We start from the raw sequence: 15654 nt of genomic DNA, 5'->3' as shown, positions 1-15654 counted from the left end.
CAGGAAGATCCAGGTAAAGGACAGCTGAAGAGGTTTTGGTCCGTAAAGAAATACTTTTTCTTCTTTTTTTTTTTCCCCCCACTCGGTTTTGGGTAACAAAAGTTTTGGTCCAGTTTAAAAACGACGACAACAAAATTATATATATAAACTCGGGGTTTTTTTTTTTTTTGCTTTCTGTTGGGATGCATGTTGGTTTCGTGTGGGCTCATTGCCTGTATTGCAAGATCGTCTTTCTTAGGTTTTGGTGCGATAGATATATTTTTTTTACGAAAAGAAAAACACATACAGCGTTAGGTGCATGCGTGTGGTGTGTAGCTGCAGCTGGCATCACTTGGAAAAAAGGATGAAGAGCGACCTACGGAAAGGCGGAAGTCGAGACACTCCCCCCACGGATGGGAACTCAGGACGGCTTTTGAAATACCCTGTTAGTGACTCCTGATTCGTCTGATGAACAAATCCCTGCTCGGATAAGGAAAAAAGAACAAAGTTCCAGACTCCACGGTGGCTCAGAATAATAAAATAAAACGCGAATCGCCCAGTGTGATTCCAATAGGTTCTTCCAAACCTTCTTCAGTTTCACCGGCGCCATTTTTATTTCTTCACCTTCTTTTTGCGATTTTCTTTTCTTTTTTTTGTGGTTTTTTGTTTGGTTTTTTTTAGAAAAAAAGGAAAACAATAAAAGTTCTTTAGCTGCTGTGGTTTTTTTTTTGTTTAAATCTTTGAGGTAATACAGTTGTGCCCTCGTTCTAACAGGTTCCCAGAGGTTGATGGTTTCTTTCTTGCTTTTCTAAATCCCCGTCATCCGTTTTCCTTTCTTTCTATTTATTTCTTTCCGAGCTCCCAGTTGGGCTGACATCCCTGGGGGGGAGGAGAGTAGGGGCTTCAGACCAAGATGCAGATTGAACGTGGCTGGAGAAGAAAGGCTGGCAGGGCCCTCCCCGCATCCCTGCTCCCTTCCCCGTCCGATCGAGATGGCCTGGCTTGGTCAACGCAGAGAAGTCCCAATCTCACCACCAAAAAAAACTGAACTAAACCGCTTTGCTTGCGAGATCCGAGTGTGCGTTCAGAGTACTTGTTTTTAGAAAAGACATTGCAGGCTGGAGCATCGTTCGCCCTTCAAAATTTCTGGCTTTGCTATTCATTTTAATTTTATTATTCACTTCTTTTTTTAAAAAATAACATACATTGCTTGTAAAATAATTTCTTTTTTTTTCTTCTTCTTCTTCTTTAAATTAATTTATTCTTTCATTCATTTGTTTGTTCTTCAGATGTCATTATTATTATTATTATTATTATCATTATTATTATTATCATCATCATCATCATTTTTCTTTCCTGGACCCCCCCACGCTCCCTTCCTACCCCCACCCCCCCACCCCAATGCCCTGCTCTGTCTCTTTAGGAAAATATTCTAATGGCCTGAGTGGCTGCAGCGTGGCAAACCGGGCACTCCGGATCAGTCCTCTCACAGATCCTCACGGCACACTCCATGCAGAAGAGGTTGTGGCCGCACGGCACCAGAGCTGCCGTTACTTCGCTTTCGAAACACACCATGCACTCGCGGCTGCTGGAGACAGACGTCCGGGCAGCGGCGGTCGTCCCCAGCTTGGAAAACCCTTGGAGCGGTTCCCCCTGCGACCGCCTCGGGAGACCGGAGAGATTGGGCTCTTGGATGGAAGAAGACGGGGAGCGATGCGAATTCGGGTGGATGGCGCCGGTGCTGCTGGACCGCTGCTGCTTCGAGAAGAGCACCGAGACGGGGTTGGTGTTCTCCTGCCCAGCCCACATCGGGGCACCCGACTCCGGCACCCCGTAATACAGATCTTGCTTGTTCACGCCGTAGTTGGGGAAGAGGTAACCGTAATTGAAGTCGTTTTGGTCGTTCAGCCGGGGGGTCTCGTAGACGGGGTCGACGGAGCAGTCGCCGATGCACCCCAGGCTGTTCTGGCGGAAGGTGGAGAGCGGCTTGCAGCCCGGCGCCGGCGTATGGACCCGCCAGGCCTCCGAGTAGCGGTTCTCCATGCCGGAGTCGGGGCTGCTGGAGAGGAAGTCGTTCTCGTTGTTGTACTCCAGGATCTTGCCCGTCCTCACCGCGATGTGGGTCTCGATCTCCTCCCGGGCTCGCTCGACATTGCCCGGCGCGCCGGTGATTTCGAAGACGGGGTCCCGGTCCCGGCTGGGCGTGATGATGTAGGTGTTGGTCTGCTGCTGGATCCGTTTGATGGTGGCTCCTTTGGGGCCCACCACCAAGCCCACCACGCGGTAGGGCACACGCACCCGGATGGTGACTTGCCCCGGCAAGGTGGGAGCGCTGCCAAAAGTGGTGCCAGCCTTGTTGCGGGAGGCCCTGATCATGGAGAAGTGCTCGGCAGCGGAGATGATCTCCCGCCGGGCCATGGCCACGTCCTCCCGCCGTCCCGTCACCATGAAGACCGGCTCCTCACCCCGCACCGGAGTCTTGATGTAGGTGTTGGTCTTTGCCCGCAGGGCTTTGATCTTGCAGCCTTGGGGAAGAGAGAGAGAAAACAAGGCAGGGAGGTTAGAGAGGCTGTCTCGCCGCCCTCCCTTCTCCTCAGGGAACCAGGCTGAGCCGCCATGTTTTCAGCAGGCCCCGCACCATGGAGCAGCCACTGCCCGGGGACCTAAAATGAGGGAAAGGCCCTTTCCCCCCTAACCCTGGCAGGAGAAATCCCAGAGGAAGGCTTCCCCTTCACCATCCCGGGAGGGTTCCTCCCTCAGGAGCTCCCCGCTCCCTCATCCTCAGGCGGGCGCCGCCATTTTGTGTGCTGCCCCCCACCACACAATCCCCCTCAGAAATCGCCCCCTCAGAGATCTCCTTTTCACACACCCCCGAGCACCAGGGAGCCGGGGGAGGGGGGATCCAAGCCCTCCCCACGGGCAGGGGTCCCTGCGAGGAAGCCCATCCCCGCTGAGGCCCAGGCCCCGCCATGCTGCCCTCAGAGAAGATGGCCGCCCTCGCTCCCCCCTCCTCAGAGTGGCTTTCGGGACGGGAAGGATTCGGCTGACACATGGGGCTGTGAGAGGCTGGAGACGACAGCAGAAAGCAGGGGGATGCTGAGTCCATGGCCAGGCGTGGCCAACGTGGAGCCCCTTCCCCACCCTGCGCCCACTCACGGGGAGCACGACGGGAGAGACGTCCGCCATAACTGAAGAGAGCAGAGCCCTCCACGGGGACTTCTTCCCTCGTGTGGAGCTTTTGGGGTGAATCTCGTCTGACTCAGGTCACTTTTGGGAGGCCAAGTCGGGGGTGGGGGGGGAACAGAGATGCAGCAGTTTGGGCTCCTCACCTCAGACATGGCAGGACCCCGAACGTCGGCACCGCCAGAAGACATGGCGGGTAAGCATGGTGCCAGTATTTGCTTTGGGATCCAACCAGCAAGAAATGGGGCAGGGCTGCCCTCCCAGTCCGGCTCCCGGCACCCACCAGGAGCCGCAGCGAGGGCCTGGTGGTGGCTGCCCGGGAGGAGCCCATCCAGCCAAGGGCTGCGTCTTGCCCCGTACCCACCTCCCTGGAGCCCACCAAGCCTGTTCCCCCCTGCTCCTTACAGCTCGGAAAACTTCTTTCTGCTTTTCCAAAAAAGGCAAGAGACTTTTCAGCGTGTTTCGGCTTCCAAATTGGTTTTTGGAGGGATTTAGAGCCAGCTGTGTGACTCCAGGTTCCTAGATGATGCTAGGATGCCATCAAGCAACTAAATATTTTTACAGACTGTGGCAAAGTTTTCTAAACCACTTCTGGAAACCCTCCCTGCTGCTGTCCCTCTGACCGCTCTCTCCAGAAGCCTTACTCGGAGCCTGAAGGCATTTTCAAAGCCTGGCACCAAAAGTCGCCGCACAGAACTGCGGGGAGGTTTGCTCTAAGCTCGGGTCTCCAAGCACTAAAAAATGTGATTCTCCAGGGCACCGCATTTCGTCCAGCGCAGACAGACTAAGGCGAGCGCATTGCCCTGGTTTCCCAAGGATTCAGGTGTCCGACTCCGAGCTCATGGAACAAAAGGATCAGGAAATGGCACTGAAACCCCTGTGAGATCCCCCACCTCCTCCCCACCCCATCTCCTCTCCCCAGACGGAGCCCACCTCTTGTCCTCTCCTCTGCCCATCCGACACCAGCGAGTTTTCCTCAACGTACTACACCAACATCACACTTTTAACACAAGATAACCTGCAACCAAGCTCTTTTCAGTGGTGCCCAGTGACAGGACAAGGGGCAATGGGCACAAACTGAGGCACAGGAAGTTCCGTCTGAACACGAGGAAGAACTTCTTCCCTCTGAGGGTGACGGAGCCCTGGCCCAGGCTGCCCAGGGAGGTTGTGGAGTCTCCTTCTCTGGAGATATTCAAGACCCGCCTGGACAAGGTCCTGTGCAGCCTGCTCTGGGTGACCCTGCTTCAGCAGGGGGGTTGGACTAGATGACCCACAGAGGTCCCTTCCAACCCCTACTATTCTGTGATATTCTGTGATATTCTGCAACCAAGAAAGCAAGATTCCTTGGCTCGTGGGCTGGAACACTATTATTTATACAGATCCTAATAAATAACAACATCTCTCCCAGCTGGGAGCTCAGGGCTGTCACTCACTCAGTGCTGCCACTTATCTGCAGCTCGTCTCACGAGACACACACTTGTGACATCGGGGTATTTACAGGAACGCTAACGATGCCACCACCACCGTATCATTAGCAAGAATCGAACCCCGCACCTTTCAGCGATAAAAACAGAGCCTCGTGCCGCTACAGCTGACAAGAATAACTCCTGGCGCTCGCAGCGGCGGCAGGCGCCGCGCACGGTACCACCGATAGTTCCGGCTGCACAAAGCATGCTCAGCCTGACGGGTCACGCTCGCATCTCGCAGCATCGCAGGGGCTCCGGGGCGCAGCCTCGCCGAGCTGCAGGAGACCGCGCGAACACCAAACCTCCCGGCACAGCTTCGCAATCCCACCGCCCGTCACGGGGTCTTGGCGTCGGTGCAGGACACGTGCCGGTAAATCCCGACTTCGCCGTTGACTCCCAACGTGACTTTTAACTCCTCAGAGCTCCTTCAGCTCTCTGAGGCTCAGTCCCCCGTTTGTGGGACGGGAAGAATAGCTGTCTCTTGCTCTGTGTTGCTGAAAAACTTCCTATAATACTTAGCATTGCGATGCTGCCGCACTAAACCCATCTCTAAGCCACTAATTTCATGTTCCTGGGGAATGGAAATGCTAGATCTGACCCAGAGGAGGAACTGGGCAAATGCCCAAAATCCAAACCAAAGCCACCCCCTGCCAAGCCCGGCGCGGCTCACATGTTACTCCCCGCTGAGTCTGCACCCTGAAGTACATTTGCAATGCTTTGTTTCGTAAAGTTTCTAAACAGTTGATGTGGACCGATGGCCATCTACTGTGTTGTATTATTAGCACTTAGGAAACCCAAAGAACAGGACTTCATGGTGCTGGGGATGACACAACTGTAGAATAAAACCACGCAGACAAAAACCACCGAATAAAGGTTCACCCCCAGGAGCCTGTGCGGGCCGGGATAAAGCCGTTCAGGGGTCACCCGCGCCCTGCCGCAGCCCCAGGGCAGGCTCTGCTCTCCCTGCCCCATCCCTGGCAGACATTTCCCTGCTCCGCTCCTATGCTGCTCGCTCCAAAGATGGAGATTCCATCTTAGGAAGATTAACCGAGATGCCACCATTTCCCCAGGGATATCACCGGAGTGTCGCATGGAAAGAAAGGGGGTGTCGGCGACACGCATCCACGCTGAGAACGACTCCTGTGCATCACCCCGGACCGAAGCAGCGCTCGCCCAATTCCTCAGCGACCCACGTCCTGCCGCCCAGGAGCCCAAGGCTCGCTCTCCTTTGCAAAAGGACCTCAGGTAGGCGTTCGTCAGGGCTGGGCTCGGCGTTTTTCTAAGCCACGGGACAATGACTGCATGTAGGGGGAGAGGGATCTGAGCCCAGCACCACAGGGAACAATCAAGGAGGCGACACGGAGGGTCAGGCAAGCAGAGCAGCGACAAAGGACGGGGGCTCCATGCTGGGGACAGATGGAAGGGAACGGTGGCAAGGAATACACATGAATGAGGGCAAACGTAAGCGAGTTACACGAGCTGGAGAGGGTGGGAGGGAGTTAGGGATGGAGGAAAGGGGGTGGAAATCGAGGGAGAGGCACGCTGCGATCCCTCCGAGGGAGGAGGAGAATCGGGGCGAGACACCCCACATCGGCAAAAGGGAGAGACGGGCAAGGAGCGAGCGTGGCGAGAGGGGGAGGGAGGATCTGGAAACGGACAAAAGGACGCATGGTGCAGTCGATGGTGTGAGAAGCAGGGGGAGGAGGAGGGAGGGTCTCCGTGCAGGCCTGCAGACAGGAAAGCCAGCTTTGCAGAGACAGACAGATGGGGGATCCTGTGCTTAAAAACGGGAGAAAATAACCCCACAGGAAATTAGACCAACTCCATCAAGACCCGCAGCCCAGCAGGTTCACTGGCCCAGATCTCTAGCAGCTCTAAATCGGTGCAGACAACAGGCCAAGCCACCAGCAGCATAAATCCAGATAACTCCATCAACTTCCAAGAGAGCCGCGCTGATTTACATCAGCTAAAATCAGGCTGGGCTTAAATCTGCTTTACCCCCTCAGTGCCAACGCTCCCAGCCCGTCTCAACCCCAACCCTGACCTTGCTTCGCACAACTAAACAGGGGCTGAGCCTTGTTCGACATCGCTCTGCCTCTGACAGAGCACGGCCAGAGCAGGATGCGGCCCTTTACATCCCACCCAGATGAGCAGCACGGTCCTCTGTGCTTTTCTCCAAACGCATTTTGGCCTGTATGGGTTCTTTTAATGACAGGTTTTCTTCGGGCGTAACCGAAATTTGAAAACAACACGCAACAAACTGCTTCACTCGGTGGATTATTAAAAGGAGAGAGAACTGCTTAGTAGGTGGTGTTCAAAACATAAAACTAAGAGGAGAAAAGGACCTGCAGAAACTATTGTAATATATAACTTTGCTGTGGTGTTCTGCTCTTTAAGGCTGTGGGCAGACATCGTCTAATTGATCCCTGGCACACTCCTGCCAGTTAGATTGTTCTATTAGGGAGAGAATTAAGCCCTTTCTTGTTGTCTTTCCACTACCTAGCTTCTCCTTTTCTGCTTTTTGCCAATAACACAGATCCCAAAGCATTTTGCAAAGGAGGCTTGTATGATTATTCCCCCCCTCCTCCTTTTTTTCTTTTTAACTTCAGTGAACTGATTGCCAATTGACTCCAAGTAAACGTGTTTGCAAATTACCCTAGCAAGCCACAAACGTTAACACACGGGAACAAACCCTTGAGGACCGTCGAGCTTCTGGCACCCAGACCAGTTATCTAACTGGAATTAATCCGCAGAGCAGCTAGCTCTGGCTAAAAACAAATAAATAAATCGAGTCTAGACATTGCCAAACTGGGGAGGGGGAGATTTGGATGCACAGCCACATTCTCCCCTCTGCTTGCCCCTGCATCAGGGGCAAACAAGCCCATCAAAACTAACAGAGATGGCTTCAAGAGCTTGGTCCACCCATCCGGCTATGGCACTTGCTCACGAGGGCAACAGGGGTGTAGGCTGCATCCAATCCGCCTGGCGTTTTCTCTGCACGAATCCATCCCAAATCTTTTCTCACTCAGAACGGTGTGAAACCAACGTGTGTTCACGGGACCCCGCCGCGGCTTACACCGAGGCCGCAGGAGAAGGCCAGAGCAGTGCACGGGATGATGGGCACTGGACGTGGACGGTGCAAATGCCAGCAGGAGGACAGCGCAATGGAAAACACAGCCGTGCCCGTGGACTCCTTCCATCGGGTATCCTGCTTCGGTGTGAATTCAGAGTTAAACCCGCTGCCAACCTTCTCCTCACTGCTGCTGGAGGGCCAGATCCTGCACGGTTACATACTGCTACGGATGCAGTCTAGAGGGTCTGATCTGGCACAAACTGGCGCACCTCCAGTACGTGCCAGTTTACGCCCAGACGCGTGGGCTTCCCCTGAAAGCATCAGAAGTGCTGTCCCAGCTTACAGCAAACAGCTCAGGATCTAGCCCAGAGGTGGGGGCTTTTTTGTTTGGTTGGGTTTTATTTTTAAAAAACACACCACCCAAGTCACTCCAGGCCCTTATATTTCTTGTTTTCATCAGATATGAAATTATCTCTACAAACAAAAGGTTTTTAGCCCTCTCCTCATTTATACTAAGGCACCTTTACACTGCACTGGTGTAAATTACACCTGTAAATACCCCACTTAGGACATTCTGACATTGCCGGCTCGGTATAAAAGAGCCTAAGGGCAAATTAGGACTTGGTCTTTTTTCTGTTATAGTCATAAAATTAAAGAGGACCATAAAACAAACAACCCTCAAATATCTCTGGTAAGGTGGGGCATTCTTTTCCCATTTAAGATGAAAGCCATGTTAAAAGACAAGCACACAAAGAACATCACAAATAAACCCTCCTGAATATCTGTGGGGTAAGATTTTGCTGCATTGAAAATCTGATGAAAGTGGTGTCAAAAAAAAAAAACACAAACGCACACAAAAAGGACCACAAACAAACAACTAAATCCCTTTGCATTGAGGTTTTAATGTACTGGTGATGCAAGTTGTGTTTACAAGAAGGGGGAAGGAAAAAAAACCACCGCCACGCCATGAAAATAAGCAACCACCTCGTTTCAGTGCAGCGATTTTAAGCTTTTTCACGTAGCGGTGAAAGTTGTTTATTAAAAAAAAAAAGGGGAAAAAGAAACAAACAAACAAAAAACCAACAAAAAAGAAAAAGCACCGCGACCCAAAAGCAACAACCCAGATGCCACAGACAATCGCCGCCTTGTTGTGCGGCGGAGGAAAGTTGGGAACTGGGGCTGGAAGCCCCCGGCCCCGAGCAGCCGCTCTCCGCCAGCGATGCATCACACCGGGGTGGGTGTGACCGCGGCCCCCCGCATGGCCCAATCCTGCGGGCGCCGGCAGCCGGACGGCGCGCGGCCAACAGCGGGGCAAGGCGAGCCGGCGAGGAAGGGGCTGCCAGACAAAGGCAGGGACGGGGGGCGAGGGCCCCCACCCAACGCCAGCACGCTTCCCCGCTGCCCTAGATTCCGGCCGGCCGCCGCTGCGGTTCACTCGGTCAGCGCGGCATCCAGCAGCCGGATCGGATGCGCGGAGCGCGCGTTTGTCCCTAGAAAATTCCCTTTGTCTCTCTCCCAGACCCATTTTCTCCTCCCACCTCTAGTTCAAACCGCACAAAGTCGATCCCGTTCCGCACTTTTCCCTGGTGTAAATTCAGATGGATTCTCATTAACACTTTCTAACAACCTGACACCGACTGCGATTTCTCCCTCCCTTTAAGGCCCATCTCGAGCTGCTCGAGCGGCGTGAGCAGGTTGGTTTTCAGGCCCCGCCGGACCGGGTGGCTTCAGCTCCGAGATTTACGCAAAGCAAGCAGCCAACAGGATCCGACCCCCTCGCTGCTTCTTGGATGCTGTGCATCCACCTCCACATGGTGGGTGGGGGAGCTGCAATCATCAGACTTCCTCAATGAAAAAGGCTTCCTTGGACTATTTTTAAATGCTGGGAGCGTTAGAGCATGTTTGGAGCTACACAAAGAGCCCAATCACCTGGGGTTAGTGGGGCCTCTTGTTATTTGACTTCACCTTGCCAAGAAAGAGCAATTTATGTTAAGCTCCCCTCTCACATAATCTCATTCCTGTTGACAACAGGCTAGTTAGAGCAGGCTGGGGGATGCTTCATCAAAGAGTGTCTCTGGGTACAGGTGACAATGGATGCTACTATTGATGATGAGAGCAAAAAATACTCTTAGAGGGAAGGTACCCGCTGGGAGCGGGCGGCTTGCACTGCTGTGCTCCGCGCAGCAGGAAGCCAAACTGACCCACTGCCTTCTCCCCACGCCTGCACACACCAGGCACACAAAAGAACCACGACCACGTCTCCCTAACTAGAAGATCCAGCCCTAAACGTGCCCCGCGTAGAACCCAGCAGCCTCTTCCCCGGCTCCACTGACAGCATCCCAGTTTGTCAGTGGGAGCGGATTTAACACTGGCAGAAAAGTCGGACACATGTCTTCTTCAGGCTGATCTACACCTGCCTCGGGTGACTTCTAGGGAAGGACCTGGACATCTCGGTGGCTGAGGATCTCTGCCCCTTTCTAAGTTCACAGCCTGAACGGCCAAAGCACGACACCGTTGGACACTCTTCACTCTTCCCAGCATCTCTCCCATCTCAACCCACACCCTTGGGTTGCAAGAACCTTCTCCTTTGCCACTCCCTTGGTGCCCCACCATCTCCTTAAAAACCACCCGCAAACCCCTTCAGTGCTTTGTCTTTACACCCTGGCAAATTTATCTGCGTAGCTCTGAGAACACGTGCAGTCCCGGAAAGGGTGTTGCGGGGAAGATGCCCACAACAAGAGTCGGCAGGCAAAACACAAGAGCCACCAAGCACCCCGATGCACCGCGCAGGCCCAGACCGGCTCCAGACCCGGGGAGCACCGTGCACACCCCAGCACATGCCAGGAGGTCCAGCCACCCAAGCTCAGCACAGTTGGAGCTCACGCTCTTGCCACACGCCAAGGGAAGGAGGGAACGATCTGCAGGAGCCACGACACAGGCAGAGACAGCCCTGCTCCTCGCCCTCGCAGCACCATGAGGGCACACATAGAGGTCATGGCTCCACTTCCAGCCAGGGAAGAAGGGAAGTCATTGCCAGCCATGGCCAGTGGCAGAGTGGAAGAGGTCATAAACGTCAGTCACAGGGATTGTCATGACTTTATCCCCTCATCCTTCCTTTTCCAGTTTCCTCTCCTGGAATTCGCAAAGCCGTCCTTGACACATCCCACCAGCCACCCAGCTCTCCACCGCGGACCCCGGGGCATCACGCTGGAGGAGCAGCTCTCGGCTCCTGTCCGGCCAATTCCTGCAAAGTCCCCCTCTCAGCAGTCTGCGATCTGGTCCCAGCGAGTCTCCCGTCCCACCCGGCTAGCGGTCGCGCCGCTGAAGAAGCGCTGCTCGAATTCAGCGCACAAACCGGCACCACCGCAAACTCGAGCGCGGTTTCCAGCACGCGATTGGCTCCGCGAGGGCACGTTAACAGTTCCCGGGGAAAGCAGGGAGCTGCCAAGCACAGGTTTAGCCCTGCAGCATCTCTCTCGTTCGAAGCGAAGCCACCCTTTCCGCCCTTGGCAAATCACACTTCACAAACATTCCGATAAAAATATATGGGGCTTGAGCTTCATTGATAGTCGAGTGCCTTTACTCTTCCGGCAAAGCAAAGGGCAGTCTCACGGCAGGTGGAAACCCACTGCCAGGTGCACGTCAAAGGGTCCCTGTGCCCACACCCAGGCCTCCTGCACACACACACGTCACTACGGTGCACTTTCAAAGATGGTAGATACTATTTTAAAAGGACACGAAGGAACAGTGTGGTTTGGCAGATCAGAAAATCTTAAGTTAAAGAAAAAACTCAACCCTGCTACCAATTAAAGCCCTGAAATCATTTTTATTTTACTATTACTTTCCCACCCCCTCTCTTTTCCAAGATGCTCATCACCCTACTCACCAGCACCCCAAAACCACTCATTTCTCCAGAAAACCACCAGCCCCATGAGCAGTATTACCAAGGGGGTGACAACCTGCAGTTTCTGGCTTCCCCTGGGGACTCCCGGTCAGGCACCCATCAGAGCGCAGGATTTGGTCCCCAGGGTGCCCCGCACCCCGCTCCACCGAAGAGCAGACCCTCACCATCCAGCCTTTGACACAAAAACAACACCCAGGAGACATCCCTGTAAGCCTTTAAGAATAATCAGCGTAGGCCACAATCTCTGCTGGAGTCAAGAGCTGCGGCCGCGGGGACTCTGCTGAAGCGACCTTGGTCCCTGCCAGCGCAGGATCCGGCCCACCCGCGCCTGTGAAGGGGCACAGCTTACACCCTCTGACCCCACAACCGACGGAGCGCTGCCGAGCCCACCGCGCCGGGGCTCTGGCCCACTGACATCTCCCAGTTTCCCAGATGTGGGAAAGCCCTCACGCGTGCACACACACACTAAAAATGGTGGAAAAAATCCAGGTCTCCACGTTCCTCCCCTCCATCGCTCCGGCCACGCCGCTGCGCACCGAGCACAGCGAAACACACCCCCTTCTCGGGAGTTTGGGGCAGCAGTGAGAGCCAGCAAGAAAATCACCCAGCACCTCCCGCATCGCCTAACGTTTCCCCTCGATTCCGCTCTCTTTTCGAACTTTATTAAACAAAGGGGGCCTGATTCTCCGCGGCCTTGCCCCCGCCGGCGCAGAGTTGGTGCAAAGCCGCGCCGTTTCTGGCCGCGCTCACTCAGCTGGCGACGGTGTAAAAGCATCGTGGGGAGGATCAAGCCTTGGGGGGGGGGGGGGGATATTCTCGGCCATGCCCTCACCCCCCTTGCCAGCCCCTGCGTCCCCGCTCCCCGGCGCGGGGGCCACCATCCCAGCGCCGCGGGGAAGCCAGAGCAAGAGCCGTTCGCCCCGCTGCAGCCGCCCTCAGTTTCGGGGGAGGCCGGGACCCCCCCAGCCTCCTGCCTGCTCTCCATCCCAGCATGGGGACTGGCCTTCGGCGTGCTCCCGAGCTTGGCTGGTGGGAGAGAGCCGAGCCACCCGAGAGGCCCTATTGTTCCCACAGCACGCTCCAGCGTAGCGATGCACCAGCCATTCGCAGCCCCGCGGCTTCCCCTTGCCCACCTCAGCCTCTGCACATGCCCTACTGGGAGCACTGGGCCCGAGGAGCCACCCCCCCCCCCCATGTCAAACTGCAAACCCCCCCCTGCTCAGGCCAGTTCAATTCCCAACCCGAGAGGAAGCATCTGGATTGGGAGCCGCAGTCTGTGCCCGTCACACTTCCACAGCGTCAAGTTACTCGCTTAGAGAAAGAAAGAAAAAAAGAGAAAGAAAGGAAAAAAAAGAAAGAAAAAGAAAGAAAGGGAAAAAAAGAAAGAAAAAGAAAGGAAAGACAGAAAGAAAGGAAAGAAAGGAAGAAAGGAAGAAAGGAAGAAAGAAAGAAAGAAAGAAAGAAAGAAAGAAAGAAAGAAAGAAAGAAAGAAAGAAAGAGAGAGAAAGCAAAGAAAGAAAGAGAAAGCAAAGAAAGAAAAAAGCAAGCAAAGAAAAAAGCAAGCAAAGAAAGAAAAAAGAAAGAAAAGAAAAGAAAGCAAAAAAAGCAAGCAAGCAAGAAAGCCCCCTTAGCCACACTGTTATTATTTATTTTATTTTTTTTTGCCTCTCGAAGCGACACAAAACTTCTCTCGCCAGCCCCACGCTCCAAGCCCGCAGTGCCAAGGGGCGGCTCGGCGGACCCCCCCCTCGCCCCCCACTCGGGAGCGCGGAGCGGTGGGGGTGGGCGAGGGGTGACTTAAGAGTGGGTGTGGTGTCTGTATATATATATATATATATATATAATTTTTTTCTTTTTTAAAGCCCTCCTCCACCCCACCTCGCTCCGAACGGAGCCGTCAGGAGAACAAAAGCACCCGCGCGGCGGGGGCGTGCGTGGGGCCCACGCGGGACGGCCGGGTGCCCGCTGCGGGGTCCCGCCGCCCGCCCGCTGCCCGCAGCCGCCCCGCTCCCCGCCGCCGCCGCCCGCAGCCGCGCTGGGCCCGCCGGCAGCCCCGCCACAACCACACCCCCTCGCCCCGCCGAACCCAACAAAGGGGATTTTTCTCCCCGCCGCGCCGAGCCCGACCGGCAGCCAGCCCGGCTCTCCCGCTTCCTCCCCTCGCTTTATTTTATTCTCTTTTTTTTCCTTTTCTTGATTTTTTTTTTTTTCCTTTTTTATAATTTTTTTTCTTTAAAGGCGCAGAGCGCGGTTCAGGAACCGCCAGGTTCCTCAGCGACGGGCTGCGGGCTCCGGTGCGGACAGCCGGCCAAGCCCACGCGGGCATTCCGATAGATCCCCCCCCGCCAAAAGAAAAAGCCCCCCCCCCCCCCCCCCCGAGACCACCGACCCGCCCGCAGCCCCGCGCTGCCCCCTCCGCTTTGTCCCCGGGGGGGAGGGGGGGGCTGAGCCGGGTCGCCCGGTCCCGGTCCCGAACAATGGGAGCGGCGGGGGAAGTTGGCGGGGCGGTCCCCAGCCCTCCCGGTGGCGGGGATGCGGTGGAGGGGGGGGGAAGTTTCCCGAGGCAGGGGGGGACCCGGCGTGGGGGGGACACACCGGTGACCGGGGGTGGGGTATGGGGGGGGGGGACCCCCCGTCTCTCACCTTGCCGTCCCACGATCTCGGCCACGTGCTCGGAGCTGGGCACCGGGACGCACTCGGTGGTGTTGGAGCTGCTCTTCAGCCTCAGCTCGGCCTCCTTGTACAGAGCGCACAACTTGGGCTCCGGCGCCCCGGCGCTGGGAGCCGAGGAGCCCTTCGGGGCCGGCGGAGGAGGAGGAGGCGGCGGCGGCGGCTGCTGCGGCGGCGGCGGCGGCGGCGGGGGCTGCTGCGGCGGAGGCGGCGGCGGGTTATTGTTGTTGTTGTTGCTGTCCTCCACCAGCACCACGGCGGAGGAGGAGGAGGAGGAGGAAGGCTCGCCTAGCCCCAGCAGGCAGAGCTGGTCCAGGGCGAGCTGCAGCGCCCGGTCATCCTCCAGCAGCGCTCTGTCTTTGCCGCTCCCACCGAAACAGCCTAAATCGCCGAAACCCCCGTTCCTTTCCATTATCCCTGGTACTACCAGGCTAGGCATGGCTAACAAAGACTTGAGAGGGGGTTGGGTGGTGGTGGTTGGTTGGGGAGGGGGGGGGGGGGGGTGTGAGAGCGAGAGGAGGGGAGTTGGGGAGGGGGGGGGGGGACACAAAGAGCTCGGGAGGGAGAAGGGAAAAAAAAAAAAAAAGAAGAAAAAAAAAAAAAAAGGCAGAGGGAGAGAAACAGAGAGAGAAAAGGACCCTCCGCCCACCTCCCCTCCGCCTGGCCAAGCCCCTTTCTCTCTGTAACCCGAGCTCCTCGCCCAGGCACTTCCAGCCCGCCGGGGTCCCCCCGCCGCCGCCTCCGCCCCCGGCTCGCAGCCGCCGGCGGGGCTGTGCGGGGGCCGCGGGGCGCGGGGCGGCGCGGAGCCCCGCGGGGGGAAAACTCTTTTGTTTGAAGGCGGCTGGGCGCAGCGGGAGGCTGCCCCGGCCCGCGGCCTGCTGGGGGATGTAGTCCCCGCCGCCCCGCACCCCCACCCCCCCCGGCAGCGGGCCGTGGGGAGCGGGGGGTGCGCGGGGACCAGCCGTGCGGGGGTGCGCGGGCACCCACGGTGACCTGGGTGGAGGGGGCTGCGGGGGGACCTGCTATGTAACGGGTGCAGGGGGCTGCGGGGGGACCCTCAGTGATGTGGGTGGAGGGGGCTGCAGGGGGACCCGTCATGCAATGTATGTGGGGTCTGCGGGGGGACCCAGAATGGCGTGGGTGGAGGGGGCTGTGTGGGGACCCGTCATGCAATGGGTGCGGGGGGCTGCGGGGAAATCCACAGTGACCTGGGTGCAGGGGGCTGCAGGGGGAACCGCCATGCGATGCGTGTGAGGGATCCACAGTGACCTGGGTGCGGGGGGCTGCGGGGGGACCCACCGTGCAATGGGTGCGGGGGGCTGCGGGGGGACCTGCCATGCAATGGGTGCAGGGGTACCCACAGTGATGTGGGTGGAGGT

General features: G+C 56.5%; 1 protein-coding gene across 1 annotated transcript; it reads right to left on the bottom strand.

The window, feature by feature from the left end:
- Positions 1-1398: 1398 nt before the first annotated feature.
- Positions 1399-14714, bottom strand: MEX3A (mex-3 RNA binding family member A). Its single transcript, XM_075445352.1, has 2 exons — positions 14249-14714; positions 1399-2504 (listed from the first exon to the last, which is right to left on the bottom strand). Exons 1-2 carry the CDS (start codon positions 14712-14714, stop codon positions 1399-1401), a joined length of 1572 nt encoding a protein of 523 aa, XP_075301467.1.
- Positions 14715-15654: the final 940 nt, after the last annotated feature.

Source organism: Opisthocomus hoazin, chromosome 30 (genome assembly GCF_030867145.1).
Source record: "Opisthocomus hoazin isolate bOpiHoa1 chromosome 30, bOpiHoa1.hap1, whole genome shotgun sequence".
NCBI lineage: Eukaryota > Metazoa > Chordata > Aves > Opisthocomiformes > Opisthocomidae > Opisthocomus > Opisthocomus hoazin.
The sequence above is the reverse complement of the archived record's forward strand: the minus strand, read 5'-3'. Positions and strand labels throughout refer to the sequence as shown.